The sequence below is a fragment of the Tyto alba genome, unplaced genomic scaffold, assembly GCF_018691265.1.
Source record: "Tyto alba isolate M040663 unplaced genomic scaffold, T.alba_DEE_v4.0 Super-Scaffold_12, whole genome shotgun sequence".
NCBI lineage: Eukaryota > Metazoa > Chordata > Aves > Strigiformes > Tytonidae > Tyto > Tyto alba.
In genome coordinates, this window is record NW_024881274.1 from 4201012 (window position 1) to 4220044 (window position 19033).

General features: G+C 65.3%; 1 protein-coding gene across 1 annotated transcript; it reads left to right on the top strand.

Annotated features, from left to right (window-relative positions):
* The first annotated feature begins 10983 nt into the window (after positions 1-10983).
* On the top strand, positions 10984-15503 carry DLX3 (distal-less homeobox 3). Its single transcript, XM_032985001.2, has 3 exons — positions 10984-11473; positions 11864-12054; positions 14043-15503. Exons 1-3 carry the CDS (start codon positions 11155-11157, stop codon positions 14382-14384), a joined length of 852 nt encoding a protein of 283 aa, XP_032840892.1. The 5' UTR covers positions 10984-11154; the 3' UTR covers positions 14385-15503.
* The last annotated feature ends 3530 nt before the right edge of the window (positions 15504-19033 follow it).

Here is a 19033-nt window from a genome sequence, read left to right on the forward strand (position 1 = left end):
GATGGGGGGGGGGGACACACAAGGGGCACCGTTGTCCCCACTTACCTGGAAGGGAAGTGACTCAACGCAGCCACGCTGAGACTCGGGCTGGATGAAGAAGCTGGGGGGGGGGGGAGATGTTTGCCCCCCCCCCCCCCCCCCCCAACCCCTCCACCCTGAGCCCCAGCAGGACCCGCAGCCCTGAGGTGCTGCCCACTGTCACGTGGCTCCCGGGGCAAGGACACACATACTCCCCTTGCCGGGGGGGGGGGGGGGGCTACCACAGCTGGGTCCTGCCCCAGCCTCCCTGGGTGGTCCTGGCTCGGCCGGACCCCCGCTTCGAGCGAAGCTGTTCCCAACCACGCCTCGTTTCCTCACGGCCGTGCCCCCCAGGTCCCGGGGGGGGGTTGTGGAAGGATGGGGGGGGGGGGGGGTAGCCGACCAAAGCCAAGCTGCTCCGGCATCTCGCTGCCTGCCATCCAGCCAAGACTTCCCAGCACGCAGCCCACCCGCAGGCTCTGCTCCTGGGGGGGGGGGGGGGGGAATTGCAGGATGCTGGGGGCCTCTGAGCCCCACCAGAGTGGGGGGACACACACACACGCACAGTTATCCCCCAGCCCTGCATGCCTCAAGGTGCTGCGCAGAGCCCAGCTACCTTGAGATCTGGGAAAAGCAGGAGCCGGGGATGCTGGCGTTCCCATCCTGGGGAGGGCCAGGACCAGTTTGTGGCACTGGTCCCACTCGGGTGGGGGGGGGAATGAGGAGCCGGGGCTCAGCCCGGGGCCTCGTGCTCGGACGGCAGAGCAAAAACAGCAGCAAGAGGGGGAGGCTGGGAAGGGAGGGAGGCAGGAATGCGAGAGGCCATGCTCCGTCCTAATCCGCCCTGGCAAGCCAGGGAAAAGCGGGGGGGGGGGGTGGTGGTGGTGGTGGCGTGGGGGGGTCCACGCCAGCACGGGCTGAGCCGGGAGGGGCGGCTGTGGGATGGTCTCGGCACTGACTGGCCCCAAAACGCGGCCACCCCCAGGGTGGGAAAGGTCTGATGAGGGTGGTGAAGGCTGGGGGGGGGTCCAACCCCGACAGCACAGCAAGGGGAGCAGGGACTGGGCAGGGTGGGCTGGGTGCTGCTCCAAAGGGTTCTGCGATGGGGGGGGGGATTGGGGAAGGAGATGTTGTGCTCCCCCTAAACAGCAGCACACACACACCCCCCCCCCAGCCCCAGAGCCCACCCGGCAGGTGGGGAGCAGCTCGGCAGCGCCTCATCCCTCCCCGATGCGCTCGAGGGGTGACAAGCGCCGAAAGGTGGGATGGGAAGAGGGGGGGCAGGAGGGTGGGGGGGGGGGGGGGCTCCGGCACAGCACCCCATCCTGCTCCACCCCACCCCACCCCTGGGCACAGGGACCCTCCCCCCAAACCTCACCCCACGCCGGGGCGGGAAGATGCTCCAGGTCTGAGAGCTCAGCTCCGCGATTGGGTTGCAGGGACCCCCAACAAACACCACCACCCCCCTCCCGCCCCCCCCCCCCCCAAAAGGCAGACAACGAGAGGTGTCCCTAGGCATAGCCCACCCCCAAACTGCCCACCACCACTCTAACTTCCCCCCCACCCTGTGCCACTATGTCTGCAGCTGGGGGGGCCCTGCAGTGATCAATCCCCCTCCCCTGGGGACCCTGAGCAGGCAAATCTGGCGATGCCCCTGCCAGGAAGGAGAAGGGGAGAGATGGCTCCTGGAAGCGTCGAGGGATGGACAGACAGACAGATGGACGGATGACCCCTTGGGTGCTGGCCCTGCCACGGCGCATCCGTCCCGTCCCCCCCCCCCACCTGGCAAGGAGCCGCGGCCCAGCAGGACCCCGGCGGCTTTCACCGGCCCCCGGCCAAGGCTGGGGGGGGGGCGGGGGGAGCGCGGCCAGGCCAGCTCTGGCAATCGGCAGAAAATCAGGCGAGGGGGGAGGGAAAACTGGGAATTCAGCCGGCTCTGCTGCCGGCCACGCTCTCCTCCCCGCCAGCCAGCCGGGAACAGAAAGACCCCCGAGGATCAGGCAGAGCCCCTGCTCCCTCACGCACACGGGAGGGAAACTGAGGCACCCAGAAAGTCGTAGACGTGGGTGTTTCCTCCCCCCAGGGCTGCACAGTGGGGGCCCCCAGCCTCCCTGGCACAAACGCACCGTGCCTCAGTTTCCCCATGTAATTCAGGGACACCCCCCCCCCCCAAAACCCCCATGGGTGGGATTCCCCTGGCACCACCGGGTCGTGCCAGCGTGGCCGCAAGCCGAACCACCTCCCCGCCTAAACCGGCGGGAGCCGAAGGAGTTTCTTAATCTCGGGGGAGGCAGATAACGCTTCCACCTCGCCTGGGGAGGAGCGAGCAAACAAACCTTTGCATGGGCACAGCTCCGGGACATGAAAAACACCGTGGGGGGGGGGGGGGGGGAAGGAGGGGGGGACACGACACACACACGGGACTCCAGCGTCACGCTGGCCGTGCCAGCCTGGCCCCCCGCCAGCGCCCAGCCGGGAAGCGGCTCTCCCCAACCCCGCCGGGAGGTCGGGAATGCCGGCCGGGCTCCCCCGGGGAGCATCCCTCACGCCCCACCGGCAATCACCAACACCTCCGGCTGCCGCATCGCGGCCAAGGCAAGACGTCAAGCCCCCCATTTAAAAAAAAAAATAAAATAAAAAAAAAAAAAAAAAAAAAATGCACAGGCCAACCCCCTCTCCCCACACACACCCTGCACCACCCCAGCAGGGAGGATGGTGGCAGGAAGAGTCACTTTCCTGTCCCCACCCCGGCTGTGGTGGGGCTGCACCTGCGAGCGAAGGGTCTCCATCCGTCACTGGCCGAAGGAGGGGAGCGGGTTCCCCCCCCCCCCAGGTCCTGCAGACCGGCTCAGCACCCGCCCCCCCAGCCCTGCTATGGGGTGGAAGCGCAGGGCTGGCCGCCCTGGGACTGGGGACACACACACACACACACACACACACACACGTGCCTGTGCCAACCCCACCCCCAGAACAGCTCCCACACCCCGGGTTGGGGGGACAACGGGCACCCCCAAGGACGGAGCAAACCCGGCGGCTCTTCCAGCCCTCGGCCCCAGTTCTGCCTGCACCGTGTCGTGTGTCCCCCCCCCCCTCCAACCCCAGGCAGGAGCGAGGGACAGAGCCCCCCCAGCTCGCAGGAGGGTGGTTGGCCCTCAGAACGCCGATGCCAATATTTACTTCCACAAAAGGCAGGTGCCCCCCCCCCCCGGCTTCACCCCCCCAGGTTAGGCAGGAGCTGCCTGCACTTGCCCCGGCCCCCTCTTGCCTGCACAGCCCGGCCAGCCCTGCTGGAGGTGAACCTGGCACCTCACGGCCCCTCTGTGCTCCCCCCTGTGTCCTGCTCCCCCCACCGAAATGGGGACAGGCAGTGGAGGGGTCCCAGGGGAAGGGAGTGCAAACCCAAACACATCCCTCCCCCCCCCGCCAGGGGTTTCACGCTCCAAAATCTTCCCCCGCGGAGCCTCCGCGCCTCGCCAGCATCACGCTCAGACACGCACGGGCCACGTGGCCCACGCCGGGGGATTGGAAACCCCTGCCAGGGTCAGAACCCCCCCCCCCCCCCCCCCCGAAACAAGGCGACAGCCACTGCCAATATCTCGGGGGAGATGGATGAGCTGATGTGCCCCGGTGCCAGCCAGGACCCCAACCTCAATGTCCCCCCCGCCAGCTGCTCCGATGTCACCGGAGCTGGGGGGAACCCGGCCATGGACGGGACCCAGCGTGTCCCCACGGGGAGGAGGGGTCCCCGGGGTGCTGGGCCGGCTCCTGCACCCCCGGAGCTGCTCCACGGGGAACAGCTTCCCTCCCTCCTGCACGGGAGCAACAACAAGACGTCCCACGGCGGGGCGAGCGGCCGAAATGCATCTCTGGAATGCGGAGCAGCAGATGCCTCCGTCCAGCAGCTGCCGTCGGTCCCTCCGTCACGGGCACGGTGGAAAAAAAAACAAAAAAACAAAAAAAAAAAAAACCTCCGGGAAAAAGGGAGCCCTCCAGGTCTCCGAAGGGTGTCCCCCCCACTCCCCCCCCCCAACCCCGTGCAACCAGGAGTTCTATGGGAAGGTGAGCCAGCAAAAACCTGTGCCCGCAAGCGAGAAAAACCCAACCCAACCCCTGCGCCGGCGCTTTCTCCCCAGCACGTACATGCAACTCGCACACGCGACTCGCACCTCCAGCCGGGAGGGATGGGAACAGGGATGCTGCCCCGGGGGGGGTGTGTCTGGATGAATGGGGGGGGGGGACACGGACAGACGGACGGACAGCGGGGGACACGGCAAGTGACAGCGGTGGGATCGCACGGGGAATGCACCGGCTGAAAAGGGCTTTTGTTGGGGCTTTGCTGGGCAGCAGGAATTACAGTTCAACAGGTCCCCCAGGGCTGCTGGGGCGGGGGGGGGGGGACACACACACAGACGGAGCCCTGCCAGCAGCCGGCCAGGGCTGGGGGGGGGGGGGGGACACGGGACATGAGGGGTTTTGCAACCGGGGAGGGTCAGCGCAGGCGGTGCCGAGCCGGGACCCCACGGGTGGGGATGGCCCCCCGCTTCCCACGGTGGCTGCCAGGCTCCCTGCCCACCGGTGCTGTCACAGCGTGTCCCTGCTTTGCTCGGGGGGGGGGTGTGAGGGACACACGAGCCGTCCCCCCCTCACGGGGAACCTCACAGTGGGTGCTCAGCGCCCCAGGGAATAAGGGGGGGGGGGGCGGTGGAAACCCCTGAGCCAGGACGGGACCCCTCTCCAATAAAAGGGGCGCGAAGCCACGAGCAGGGGATAAACACCCGTGGAGCTATTTTAGAGCCCAGGTGCCCCCCTCACCCTGAGCTCAGGGCTCTGTGGCCGCTTCCTCCCACGAGGGACCCCCCCCCCCCCGCCCCTAAACCCCCCCTCTCCCCGCACCCAAAGCCCCACAGCACCCTCCCCCCCGCCCCCAGCGCAGCGTGGGGCCCTTTCCCCTACCCCACGCACTTCCCCCCCCCCCCCCCCCCCCCCCCCCCCCGGAGCGCTGGTGGGGCTCCTGCTCCCACCCGCGGGCCATCCCCCCCGCCCCACGCCGCACTCACAGGCACCGCTCCCGCCGCTCGGTCTGCCGGTGCAGCGCGACCGAGAAGCCGAAGAAGCCCCCGGGGGTCGCGCCCTCCTTGAGCACCGGGAAGGCGCGGTCGAGGTTGAAGGCGGCGGCGGGGGCGGCCAGCAGCAGGGCCAGCAGCAGGGCCAGCAGCAGGGCCAGCAGCAGCCGCGGCCCCCGCGCCATGGCCCCGCACCGGCACCGGCTCCCGCTGCGCCCCCCCCCCCCCCCCCCCCCCAGGACCGCGCCCCACCGGGGCCGGTGCGCGGCGGGGCGGGGGCGGGGCCGGGCGGGGCGCGCGCCCTTCCGGGCACTCCCCTTAAAGGGGCCGCGCATACACCACCCCAACACCCCCCCCCCCTCCTCCTCCTCCTCCTCCTCCCTCCCACCGGGCACCTGCGGGGGGGGCGCCCCGCGCGTGCGCACGGGGGGGGAAGGCGGGGACGTACCTGCGCGTGCACGCAGCGGGCGGCGGGAACACGCGATCAGGCCCCGCCCACGCCGCGGTAGCACCCCCCACACTCCCCCATACCCCCCCCCACCCCCACCCCAGGTCCACGCGCAGAGGGCACGAACACCCAACCCCTCCGCTCCCCCCCACCCGGTTCACGCGCAAGGTCGCGGGCACACACCTCCCACCCCCTTACACCTCCCTTGGTCCACGCGTGGAGGTCACGCACACACACCCCCCCCACCCCCTCACACCCCCTTTGGTCCACTCGCGGAGGTCACACCCCCCCCCCCCACCTCACCTCCCTTGGTCCACGCGTGGAGGTCACACACCGCCACACACACACCCCCCACACGCCCTTTGGTCCACTCGCGGAGGTCACGCACCGCCCCCCCCCCCCCCGCCCCCGGTCCATGCGCGGAGGTCACGCACACACCCACACACCTCACCTCCCGGTCCCCGCGTGGAAGTCACGCAGACACACCCACACCGCATACCCCACTCCGATCCACGCGGAGGTCACCACACCCCCTCCCTCCCCCCCCCCCCCGCCACGCACAATCGTGTCTGCACACGGGGGATCGCGTGGATGGCTTCCTCCCTCTTCTCCCACCGTCGGCGGCGGAGGGCGGGGGGGGGGTGGGGGGGTGTTGGGCAGCCCCCACCCCCCTTAAAAACCCTCAGCTCGGTGCGGACCCACGCGCGCTGCCCTGCCCCCTGCGCTATCCCGTGGGACCTCCCGGGATGCCTCCCCACGCCCCCCACTCCCCTCCTGTCCCCTCCTGGGACCCCCCACCTCGGCCTTTTTGTGATAGGACCCTTTGGGATGAGACACCCCCCCCCCCGGGATGAGACCCCCGAGGATCATCCACACCCCCCACCCCCCCCGTGGGACGGGACCCTCCCGGGATGGGACCCCCGGAGGATCAGACCCCCCCATGGGATGAGACCCCAAATTAGGACCTCAATGGGATGGGCACCCTGCGAATAGCCCCCCCCATGGGCTGGGAACCCCCCGGGATTGGACCCCCAAGTTAGGACCTCTATGAGATGGAGCCCCGTGGGATGGGACCCCCCGAGGATCAGACCCCCCCATGGGATGAGACCCCCCCCCGGGATTGGACCCCCAACTCAGGACCTCTGTGAGATGGAGCCCCGTGGGATGGGACCCCCCGAGGATCAGACACCCCCCCATGGGCTAGGACCCCAAATTAGGACCCCTTTGGGATGGGCGCCCTGAGGATCACGGACCCCGTGGGATGGGACCCCCCCCCCGGGGATGGGGCCCGGGGGTGGTGCGGGGAGGGGGGGGGCGGGGCTGGACGGACACACTCCCCCACCCCGAGGGGCTGGCGGGGGCGGGAGGTCAAGCCGGGACCCCGCGAGTGGGAGTGGGGTCACGGCCACCCCACCCGGGGGACGGGGACACACGGCGCTGCCCCTGGGGAAGGTGGCGGTGGCTGCCACGGTGTCCCCAACCCCGCCAAAGGTCACTGGGAGCCATCACGCTGCTCCCACCCGTGCCAGGAAACCCCGTGGGTGGGGGTGAGCCCCCCACTCACCCCCTCATCGGGTAAGAGGGGGGGTCGGGGCAGGGCTGCAGGATGTCCTGTGTCCCCCGCCCTGATGTCCTTGCACCCCTGCGAGGCTCCTGCGCCTCGTAATGTCACTGGAGTGACAGCACAGGGGACAGTCCCCCTGCCACCACACGGCTCTGCTATGGGGCCTGTCCCCCAAACCCCGTCCCCCCGTCCCCAGGCCCTGTCCCCAGGTCCCCCAGCATGGACTGTCCCCGATCCTGGCTCGGAGCACCCCAAACACCCTCCACCTCCCCGGGCACGGGTGGCTTTTCCCTCTGGCAGGTGACACAGCCCTCGGCACGGGGACAAAGCGTCCCGGCCAGGTGGCCAGGCACCCGCCCCAACATTTTGGGGTGCAGTGGGTCCGTCTCTCTGCTCACCTGATTGTCAAAGTGCTTCAGGGGTTCACCCTGTGGCCTCGGATGCCACCCAGGAGGGTGACAGCACCCAAGGAGCGGGGGGAGGCAGCAGCCCAGGAAGTCTGTTTGCACCCAAAGGGGGGTATTTGCACCCAAAGGAGGGATGTTTGCACCCAAAGAAGGGTGTTTGCGCCCAAAAAGGGGTGTTGGTACCCAAAGGGGGGTGTTTTCATCCAAAAGAGGGATGTTTGCACCCAAATAAGGGTGTTTGCACCCAGAGGGGGGTATTTGCACCCAAAGGGGGGTATTTGCACCCAAAAAGGGGTGTTGGCACCCAAAGGGGGGTGTTTTCACCCAAAAGATGGATGTTTGCACCCAAATAAGGGTGTTTGCACCCAGAGGGGGGTATTTGCACCCAAAGAAGGGTATTTGCACCCAAAAAGGGGTGTTGGTACCCAAAGGGGGGTGTTTTCATCCAAAAGAGGGATGTTTGCACCCAAAGAAGGGTGTTTGCACCCAGAAGGGGGTGTTTACACCCAAAAGAAGGGATGTTTTCACCCAAAGAAGGGTGTTTGCACCCAAAAGGGGGTGTTTACACCCAAAAGGAGGGATGTTTTCACCCAAAGAAGGGTGTTTGCACCCACAGAGGGGTGTTTTCACCCAAAGGAGGGATGTTTGCACCCAAAGAAGGGTATTTGCACCCAAAGAGGGGTGCCAGCACCCCACGAGCAGCGTGTTGACACCCAACGGGGAAATATCTGCACCCGGGGGGGGGTCTGAACCCCCAGGGAAGGGTATTTCCTGCCGGGGGGGGGGGTGTGGGGGTGTCTTATCTCCCAAAGAGTGGGGTGTTCGCACCCAAGGGAGGGGGGGCTGAGCACCCAAGGGGTGCCAACACCCAAAGAAGGGGTGTCATTACCCCAAAAGGCCACTAGATGGTACCCTCCCCCCAAGGATGCGGAGGGCGGGGGGGGCGGGGGGGGCACAGTCCGCCGGGTCCCCCCGCAACCCTCCCGCAGCTTTGGCGGGGACACGGGGGGACCCCCGTGGGCACTGCCGGAATGCGGGGGAGTTTCTAACCGGGGCTTCGAGGGGGAAGATTCCCCCCCCCCCTCCCCCAGCCTTGTGGGGGGCACAGGGGACAGCGGGGGTGTGTGTGGGGGGTGCTGGCTTGGCCCTGTGGTCCTCCCTGCCACCCCCCCACGCCACGTACCCACCCGCAGAGACCCCCCGGGTACCCCAATACAGCGACTTCTGTCCCCCCCGCCGTCCCGCTTCACCCTAACTGGGCTCACCCCCCATTCCCACCACCACACACCCCCCACCCCCCCCAGCCATGAGCTCCCCAATTTGGGGTTTCACCGAGCCCCCGCCTGGCCGAGAAACCTCCGGCAGCCGGAGGCACCAGTGCCTCCCAGTCCCAAACTGGTTCAGGACTGCACAGACCTGCTCCCCGCTTGCGCCCCGCTCCCCAGCCGCGCTCCCCGGCCTTGCGGCTCCCCAACCGGCTTTTCCTGCTGGAGAAAACCCTCTCCCAGAAGGAGCCAGCCCTGGTGACAGCCTGGCTGGAGGGACAGCCGGCCCGGGGACCTGCGGATGTCCCAGCGGCTCCTCCGGGACCTTGGGAAACCTCCCCAGGGAGGCCCCTGCAGAGCTCCAAGCAGGACAGACGGCAGGGCTGGGCTTGCCCCAGACATTTCTGTCCCCTCTGAATTAATTCCTTAAATCTCAAATTACATTTCCCATGCAGGGAGACAAGCCCGTGCCTTCACACACAGCTTCTGGGTCATGCGCCTGCCTCCTGCATTGGCCCGGCTGCTTCTCTCTGGAACTGAGCTCAAGTTCTTTATTTCTATTTCCATTTCCATTTCTATTTCTATTTCTAATTCCATTTCTATTTCATTTGTATTTCTATTATTTCTATGTATATTCCTATTTCTACTTCTATTTTTATCTATATTTCTATTATTTCTATCTTATTTCTGTTATTTCTATTCCCAATTCTATTATTTCTATTCCTATGCCTATTCTATGTCTATATCTGTATCTATATCTATGTCTATGTCGGTCTATTCCTATTCCTATTCCTATTCCTATTCCTATTCCTATTCCTATTCCTATTCCTATTCCTATTCCTATTCCTATTCCTGTTCCTGTTCCTGTTCCTGTTCCCGTTCCTGCTCCTGTTCCTGCTCCTGTTCCTGTTCATTTTGGATTATTTCTATTTCTATTCTCTTCACATTTTTGATTATTTTTCCGCTTTTTTCATGGCCCCGGCGGTGGTGGCCGGGCCGGGACTCGAACTCGCGTCCCCGGCGGTAGCGCAGCTCCCCGCTGCGGCCGTCAGGTGGCGCTGTTGCACCGCATGTCGCTGCTGGGGGGGGGGGACGGACACGGGACGGGGACGACGACGGCGACGACGCGGGGACGGGACGGGACACGGACAGTCCCGCGGGGAGGGGGGGACACAGAGGGGGCAGGAGGGGGAAAGCCCGGACCAGGCTTAAGGATCGGCCCCCAGGCCCCCCCCCCCCAGCCTCTCTCATGGGGGGTGAGACAGAGGCTGAGAGCCCCCCACCAAAATAAAAGTCCCCCTCCCAAATGCCCCCCCCCCGCCCTGGTACTGGGTGGAGGGGGTGGCCGGGGACAGCCCTGTGAGTAGCGGGGGGTAGCAGGGGCTGGCTTGGGACCCCGGGCTGGGCGACACTGCTGGGGGCTCTTAGGGCAGTTGGGGGGGGGGGGTCAGGGTCCTGAGTGGGGGTGGGAGAGGGGCACAGAGTCCTTAGTGGGGGGAGAATGTCCCCAGAATCAGAGCTTGTCACCACCCCGAGGTCCCCACCGAGCAGGTGGAGGATGGCAGGTTTTGGGGTATGTGAGGGTCCCCCAGCTCCATGAGGCTGGGGGGGCGCTCTGCCTTGGGGATGGCGTTGAACTGGGAGACACTGGTAACTTGCTGGGAGAAGGTGGGAGCCGGGGGGGGGGGGGGGGGTTTGGGGGTGTGTGTGTCTAAAACATACCCCCAGAGCCACCCAGCCCCAAGCCCGGATCCATCCTGCTCCCTGACCCCAACCCTTCCTCTCCCCTACTCCCCACCAACCCTCCCACCCCACTCCCTCCTCCAAATCCTCCCTTGGCACCAAGAGTCCCTGGGGCGGAGGGGGGGGTGGCACTAATCCCCTTGCAAAAAACCCTCCCCTGAATCCCACGGCATCCCCAGAGGCCCTGCCAGCTGCCCCCACCCCCACCCCCCCCCCCCCCCCACCCCCTCGCTCCTGCAGACAGGAGCCTGCGATCTTTATTTATTCCCTCTCCCTCCTTCACCCACTCTTTGTTGTTTCTTGAGAGAGGGAAAGAAAAAAAAAAAAAAAAAAAAAAAAAAGAGAAAAAAAAAAAAAAAACACACACACACACACACAGAGGAGGCAGGAGCCTATTTTGCCTCCCAGGCAATATTTCTGGAGCCAATCGGAATGCGCACCCACCCTGCCCTGCTCCCTAATTAAAGGCTTTAAGCAGGCGGCCGGGGCTGGAGGTTTGGGCACAGTCTCTTGGTTGCTCCTCGCAAGCGCCGGTGCGGAGGAGCCGGCTCTGGGCACGCCAGGCCTGACGCGCGGGGCAGCCGGAGCCGCCAGGTTGGGGGGTCCCCAGCCAGGCGGGCAGCTCCCCCCCCCCCCAGTTCCAGCGATGAGCGGCTCTTTTGACAAGAAGCTCTCCAGCATCCTCACCGACCTCTCGGGCTCGCTGAGCTGCCATGCCGCCTCCAAGGACTCTCCCACCTTACCCGAGTCCTCCGTCACCGATTTGGGCTACTACACCAGCCAGCACGACTACTACCCGGGCCAGTCCTACAGCCAGCCCGTGAGCCACTACCCCTACCACCAGTTCAACCTCAACGGCATCGGCGCTGCCGGCACCTACTCGCCCAAATCCGACTATTCCTACAGCCCTTCCTACCGCCAGTACAGCCACTTCAGGGACCAGCAGCTCCCAGCCCAAGAAGCAGGTAGGATGCTCAGGAGAGAGGGGTCGTAGCCATCCCGCTGGTCCCTTGGGATTGCAGCGGGACCTTTGCCCAGTTGCACCCCTCTAAGTGTCCCCAAGTTGGGGACGGGGCTGCCGTGGGGCTGGGGAAAGGGGGGTCGTGCCCTGCAGAAGGATGGGGTGGATTTTGGGGCAGCGCTCAGCCCCCTCCGGCATCCCCCTGTGCTGCTGGGGGGATGCAGCGGGATGGAGCCCCTCTGGATCCGGGGGATACCCCCCCCCCCCCCGCCCCGCGGGGGCACAGGGCAGTGCCACCACACAGAGCGGGATGTCCCTGAGCTGGGGGGGGGGGGTGTGTCAACGCTGGGACCCCTTTGCCATCACCGGCCTCACACCTCCGCTCTCTGCCCAGTGTCGGTGAAGGAGGAGCCGGAGCCGGAGGTGCGGATGGTCAACGGGAAACCCAAGAAGATCCGCAAGCCCCGCACCATCTACTCCAGTTACCAGCTGGCGGCTCTGCAACGCCGCTTCCAGAAAGCCCAGTACCTGGCGCTGCCCGAGCGGGCTGAACTGGCCGCCCAGTTAGGGCTCACCCAGACCCAGGTAAGGGCTGAGCCCCCCCCCGTCACTCCCTGCCACCCCAATTCCCAGCCACGGGCAGGAGGGATCAGCAAGAGGGGGAGGAGGAGCTGCCTCCCCCCTCCCACCACCTCCGCCTTCCAAAACCCGAATCGGGGGGGGGGGGGGGGGGGGGGGGGGGTTTGGGAGAGGGGATGGTGAGAGCCAGGAGGGGTTTGAGGGTCCCCAGGACTGGGTGCTCCCCACTTGCTCGTGGGCGCGGGGATCCCTGTTGCCAGATTTCCTGGCACGGAGCAGATCTGCTTTGCCGAGGGAAAAGTGGAGAGGAGAGAAGGAGCAGAGAGAGGGGACAGACCCCAGCCATGACCCGCTCCCCAGGTTTTGGGGTTTATCCCCCTCCCTCTGGAGCCAGCCCCATCCCAGACCTCGCCCTGCCCAGGCACCCGGCAGGGTCTGAGGCCGAATCCTGCCCTGGTGCCTGGAAGGGTCCTGGGTCAGCAACGCACCCAGCTTCCCGTGAACGTGGGCAGCCAAATCCCAAGCAGGACGGGGTGCTTGGAGTGGGGTGCTCAGGATGGGATGCTGGGGATGGGGTGCTTGGAATATCCCATCCTGGCAGTGGGTCCTGACCCCGAGTCCAGCCGGAGTGTGGGGTTTCTGGGGGCTGGACCCTGCTCCCCCAGGCTGGATTTTCCAGGGTTCCCCTCGAGTCCGTCCTCCCTGTGCCCTGGCTCCCTCATCCCACTTGGAGAGAAGAGATTTGGGGACAGGAGCCACCTCCCCCCCCCCCCCCCCCCCCCCCCCCCCCAGGGACGCTGTGCTGGAGGTGGCACTGGAGGCTGGACTGGAAAAGCAGGGACAGGGCGCCGTGGTCTCCTCCTCACGCAGCACCCAGATTTGGGGCTAAACCCTTGCTTTCGGGATTTGGCCTGGCGTGGGGACAAATCGTCCCCGCCGCTCCTGTCGGCGTGAGGGCGAGCGGGTGGTCACCGCCGTCACCGCAGCGCCCAACTCCCCCGCACCCCATCCCGGCCCCGGCGCCCTCCCTGCCTGCGGGCCGGCGCCGGCGCCCTTGTGCCGCCCTTGGCGCGGCGCTCCCCAGCGCCCGGCCTTCCTCCTCCTCCCTTGGGCGATGAAGCAATCGGGGACACTCGGCAAAGGGCTGACGGAGCGCGTCACCCGCTCCCAGAGGGACATCCTGTTTGGGTGACAACCGCCAGCACCCCCCACCCCTTCCCCAGGGGCCAAGGGCGTCCAAGCGCCGCCGCCTCGCCCAGCACCGGGGACGCTCCCGACGCCCAGCGCGCCGGGCTGGCGTCCCGTGACGCGTGGCGTGACGGGCTTCCCGCGACGCCCGTGTCCCCAGACGGCCTTCCCGCCGTGCGCCGCGTCTCTGGGGTCCCCCCGACACCCATGTCGGGGGGGGGGGGGGCTTCCCACGGTGCGTGGTGTGTCCATGTTCCCCGTGACACCCACGTCCCGGGTGACTTCCCGCGATGCACTGTGTGTCTGGGGTCCCCGTGACAACTCACGTCCCGTGTCCCTTCCCGTGGTCCACGGTGTGTCCAAGCTCCCCACGCCACCCATGTTCCTGGTCACTTCCCACGTTGCATCGTGTGCCTGGGGTCCCTGTGACACCCACGACACCCATGTCCCTTGTCCCTTCCCACGTTGCATCGTGTGCCTGGGCTCCCCATGACGCCCATGTCCCTTGTCCCTTCCCACGTTGCACCGTGTGCCTGGGGTCCCCGTGACACCCACAGCACCCGTGTCCCTTATCTCTTCCCACGTTGCACCGTGTGCCTGGGGTCCCCGTGACACCCATGTCCCTTGTCCCTTCCCACACTGCAGCGTCTGTGTGGGCTCCCTGTGACACCCACGTCCCGGGCGCCTTCCCGCGTGCCTGGGGTCCCCTCATCACCCCCACCCCAGTTCCCCTTCCCAAGCGCCCCGTTCCACCCGGCCACCCCCCTTTCGGTGGCGGGGCGCTGACCCCTCTCCCTCCCTGCCAGGTGAAGATCTGGTTCCAGAACCGCCGCTCCAAGTTCAAGAAGCTCTACAAGAACGGCGAGGTGCCGCTGGAGCACAGCCCCAACAACAGCGACTCCATGGCCTGCAACTCCCCCCCCTCCCCGGCCGTCTGGGACAGTAACTCGCACGGCAGCGCGACGGGCCGGACCCCGCTCCCGCAACCGCTTCCCTACAGCTCTTCCCCCGGATTTTTGGAGGAGCACAACCCCTGGTATCACCCCCAGACCCTCAGCGGACCCCACGGACCCCACCAGCCACCGCCGGCCACCACGATGCACCACACCTCCCCGGGGCCTCCCCCCAACACTGGCGCCGTCTACTAACAGCGCGGAGTGAGAAAAGGAACGAGAGACAGTGGCAGAACTTCCTTTGCCTCCTTTTTTTTCCCCCTACTTTTTGTTTTTTCTTCTCTCTTTTTTTTTTTTTTTAAAAAAAAAAAAGGACATCCATGTACACGCACCCCTAGATATACACTTATATATCCTATCCAGCTCATCTCAGGAACAAGAGGACTGCAAATGGTTAAACTCGTTAGCTCCCCGGGCTGGCGAGGAAAAGGTGGCGAATTCTTCTTATGCATTTTTTTTTTCTTTTTCCATCACCCCGTAATAAAAATGACCCCCCCAAGGAGCCACATCCCACCGGGGGTCCCTCGCCGCAGCTTTGCTTCGTGGGGCCACCCCGGTGAGCTGCCTTGGGCGGGGGGCTGCCCCACGCTGTGACAACCCCCCCCCCCCCAAACCTCCCCCCCCCCCGAGCACGAGTGGGCACCCGGGAGGGGCCCGAGAGGTACCTGGAGCACCCACAGCCCGGTCGGGACGGAGCCCGTGGGGAGGAGGACACGGCGGTGGGGCGCGTGGGTGCCCGTCGCTGATGCTGAAGGAGCGGGACGCGCTTCGCCCTCGTGGCACCCGAAATCCGGGGAGCGGGAGCAGTTTTGGGGGGGGGGCCACGGATGCCCCACGGGAGCAACCCAGGACCCCCAACCCGGCCGCTTCTGTGGCAGCTTCGCGGGAATTGCCCGGGACGATGCTCAGACAATAAGGTGGTTATTTAAAAATAAATAAAAAGTGTGTGGGGAGAAGATATTTTAATATTTAAACAGTTCAGGAATGGCTTAAGTTATTTTTTAAATAGAAAAATTGTGCTAATGTCTGTTTTCTAACAGTGCCTCCATCTGTGTCAGTTAAGCTAATGGCGAAGCAGAATGCCTATTTTTTAAATAAATCGACAACACATTTTAAAGAAAAAAAAACCTCTTTACTATTTTTTAAGAGAATTATGCTATTTTTTTAAAAGCAGAAAGTGCAGTTTTAAGAAGTGTTCATATGTGTTGTACAGTCCGAGGATCTTATTTATGTTGCCTTATATAAATAGGGGTGTATGGGGGAAAAAAGAGAGTGTACATAAGGTTCGTTTGTATAAAGTTGATCCAAACCAAACTGGTTTCGGTCTGGTTTTTTGTTCGTTTTTTTTTTTTTTTAAGGGAATAAAGAAAACTCTGGTTGATGGGAGCCCCCTCTAAGGACAGGGGCTTCCTCCGAGCGTCTTTTGCTGCTTTCCTAGTGAACAAAAGCTGATCTATAAATGTTAATAAAAGTGCTTTGAATTTGAAGGCTCCAAACGCTATTTTTGGGGAGGTTTTTGGTGAGCAGGGAGGCGCTCAGGAGTTTTCTGGCTTGGGAAACGCGGAGTTAAACCCTGCGTCCCTGTTTTTGGGGGGCAACTGGGGGGTGGGAGGGGACCGGGGATGGCACCTGGCAATGGGCACGGCTGCTGCCGGCTCACCCCGAGTCCCGCTTTGCCCCCCTGAGAGGGAATTTGAGGCGGGGGGGGAAGGATTTTATTCCTGGTTCGCAGAGTCTTCCTCGAACCGCGGTGGAAACCTGTCGCTTCCCTCCCGCTCCTCTTACTGGGACCAGCAGGCTCCTAGCCATGCAAACTGGGAGGGGGGCTGGGCTGCCCCCGTGTCCCTTTTGGGGGACACCCCCTGAGCGAGGGCTGGCGGGGGACAGGACCCCCACCAAGGCACCGACCCCACGGGGCCGACACTCGCTGCCTCTGTGACTTCCCCCATCGGCGTTATGGGAGCGGAAGGACACGAGTGACCCCAAACCTCCCCCCCCCCCCCCCCCCAGATACGGGGCCTTGGGATGGGGACAACCCTTGGGGCTGCACCGCGTGGGTCATCCTGCCCCGCTGTCCCCAGTGTCACCGGCATCGTTTCACGAGTGGGAGCGCAGCAAAGGGTCAGGGGCTGAAGCCCCCTTCGCCCATCCCACCAAGCTGCGGTGGGGACAGGGGACCGGCTCCCCAGCATCCCATCCCCCATGGCCACGGAGGGTGTCCCCCCCACCCCCCACCCCTCCGTGGGGTGACCCTGGGGATGGTCCCTCCGCACCCCCCAGGGACACCCCCTGCACCGTGGGGTGCCGGGCACAACTGGGACGCACCCAGTTTCCAGCATCCCCAGAGGTGTCCCCGCCTCCCCCCTTCCCACGGCCAAGTCCACGCAGGGCCAACCTCACCCCTTGCACCCGTGGAGGGAGGGGGGGGTTCCCCAAATCCCCCCCCCCCGGGCTGCACCCCCCAGCTCCCCATCCCATGTCCCCCGCTGTGCAGCCGGACCCCCGGGCATCCCCATACGGCGCCGGCATGGCTGGGTCGGTTCCAAAGAATTAAGGGGTGCCGCCAGCCCCCAGTCCCCCAGCATTTGGGGTTGGGGTTGGGGTTGGAAGCTGCGTGCAAACCGCCCCGGAGCCGGCAGGCGGGCAGACACGCTGGAGACACGGGGGTTATTAGGGGGAAGCTGCCAGCAAGAGCGAGGAGGCGGCGGGTTGGGAGAGGAGGAAACCGAGCGGCGTTGCCTGGAGTGAGAGGCACGGCATGAGCTGGTGCTGGTTTATTTATTTATTTTTTTATTTTTACTTTTTTTTTTTATTATTTCTTTTTTAATTTAGAGGGGGGAAAAAAAAAAGAAAAATTACATATCCATGGATTATATAAAAGCTGGGTGCATTGCTGCTTGCGGACAGGCGCTAATCCTGCTCCCTTCCAGCAGCCTGTGCTGCCAGGCCTGACACCCCAGGGATGGGCATGTAGCCCCCCTGTCCCCATCCCTCCTGTCCCAATTCTTTGTCCCAGCCACGGAGCATGTCCCGGAGCCCATGTGGGGCTGGGAGTTTCCCGTGGTTGCAGCACCCACAGCCCGTGGGGTGGTCTGGGGGCAGGAGACCCTCTTGGCTGCCTCCCCCCTTGCTCCTCCTCGCTCAGCCCCATCTCCAATAGCCCGGGAAGGGGGGGGGGGGGTGTCACCACCACCATCACCTGCAGCTCTTCCAGCTGGCCAAAACCCCCAGAGCTCCCCAAAAGGAGCTGTGGGACCCTGACATCCCTCCCCAGGGACAAGCTCACTCCCCCTGCCAGCAGCTGCTGCCCCAGCGTGGTCCCGAAAGCAGGACGGGGCCTGGAGGCAGGACCCCCCCATCCCCAGGGTGGGGACCTCACCCCATCACCCCACTCCCCCCAGCACCCCTCGCCCAGCCCTGTCACAGGAATAAAAAGATCATCCTTCATTATCTCAGTTATCCCAGTTATCCCCCATGCCGGCAGCAGCGGACGGTACCGGCATGGGGGATGCTGGGGACACCCAACCCCTTGGAAGGGGGATTTTCCCAGGGGTCACGAGCAGGATGAGGGCTCGGATGCGGTTTCCAGCCCCCCCGTGGGTCCAAGCTGTGGAGCAGCAGAGCCCGGTGTCCCCCCCGGTGTCCCCACACGTCCCTGCCCTGCGCGCTCAAGCCCTCCCGGCACGGCGCCACGTCTCCTGCCCCGTTGCAACACGCCGCTTCCAGCTGCTTGAATCACGCCGCTGTCAGCACAAAAAGAGGGGGCTACCGCCTGCCCCACGGCCCGGCCTGGCAGCCACCACGTCCCCATCCCCTCCCCAGCTCCGGGCCAACCCGGCACACGGCGGCCGGAGCCGAGGAGCCACGGCCTTGCCGCCAGCCGCGTCTCTGTCACCATTGTCAGCTCTGGAAAATAAGACAGAAACACTCCCGAGTGGCCTCGGGGTCCTCTCTGCCCCCTGCCCGCCCTGGTCCACGTCCCGTCACTCTGCCTGGGGCTGGGGACGGGAAGGGGACACAAAGTCCCCCCCCCCCACTACCCAAACCTGCCCCAGAAATTTGAAGGGGAGCGGTTGGTTTTCCAGCCTGTGCGGGTGGAGGGAAGAGGGACCCAAACAAGCCCAGGGACACCCCCATCCTGAGTGGGATTTCTTACATCCAGTGGGTTAAACCCCACCAGACCGAGGTGCCTGAGGGGGTCCCAGTCTTTTCTGAGTGTCCCCAACTGGGGACGTTTTTGGCTGGTGGGGAAGAGCCAAGACCGGCTTCAGCGATGCCGTGCTGGCAACGCCGGCTCTCTCCCGGGACGCAGAGGAAAGCGGGGTCACCGTCCAGTTTGGCTGCAGAGGAAAAGGCAGAACAGCCCCCACCCCCCCCAACCCCCAACCCCCTCCTCAGGGCACAGGACCCCGTCCCCATCCCCTAGGAGAACCCCCCGGCAGGACCTGAGCGCAGGCAGGCGGCAGCGGGGCCCGGGGAGATGGGCTGGAGCAGGAATTTCGCTGCACCCCAAGGGTGCCCTTAACTGGGATGTGCTCCCACGCGTCGGGGCAGGAGGGGGTCGGCCACGGCTCTCCTGTGTGCTGGGTGTAGGGGGGAGCCGCGGGCGAAGGTGGGACACCCCCCCCAACCCCCCCCAAAATGGGGACCGGGCGCCAGCCGCCATCCCGGCCGCACCGCGAGCGCCGGGCGGGCCGGATCCAGCCCCGGGGAGCTGAGGGCTGCTGCGTCCCTCCTGCTGCAAGACGGGACCTGCGAGCGGCTCTGGCTGCAGGTCCTTGGCAGCACATCCGTCGGGAAAGCCGAGCGGGCGCCGCGGCCTCTGCCTCCCGCTTCCTCCGTCC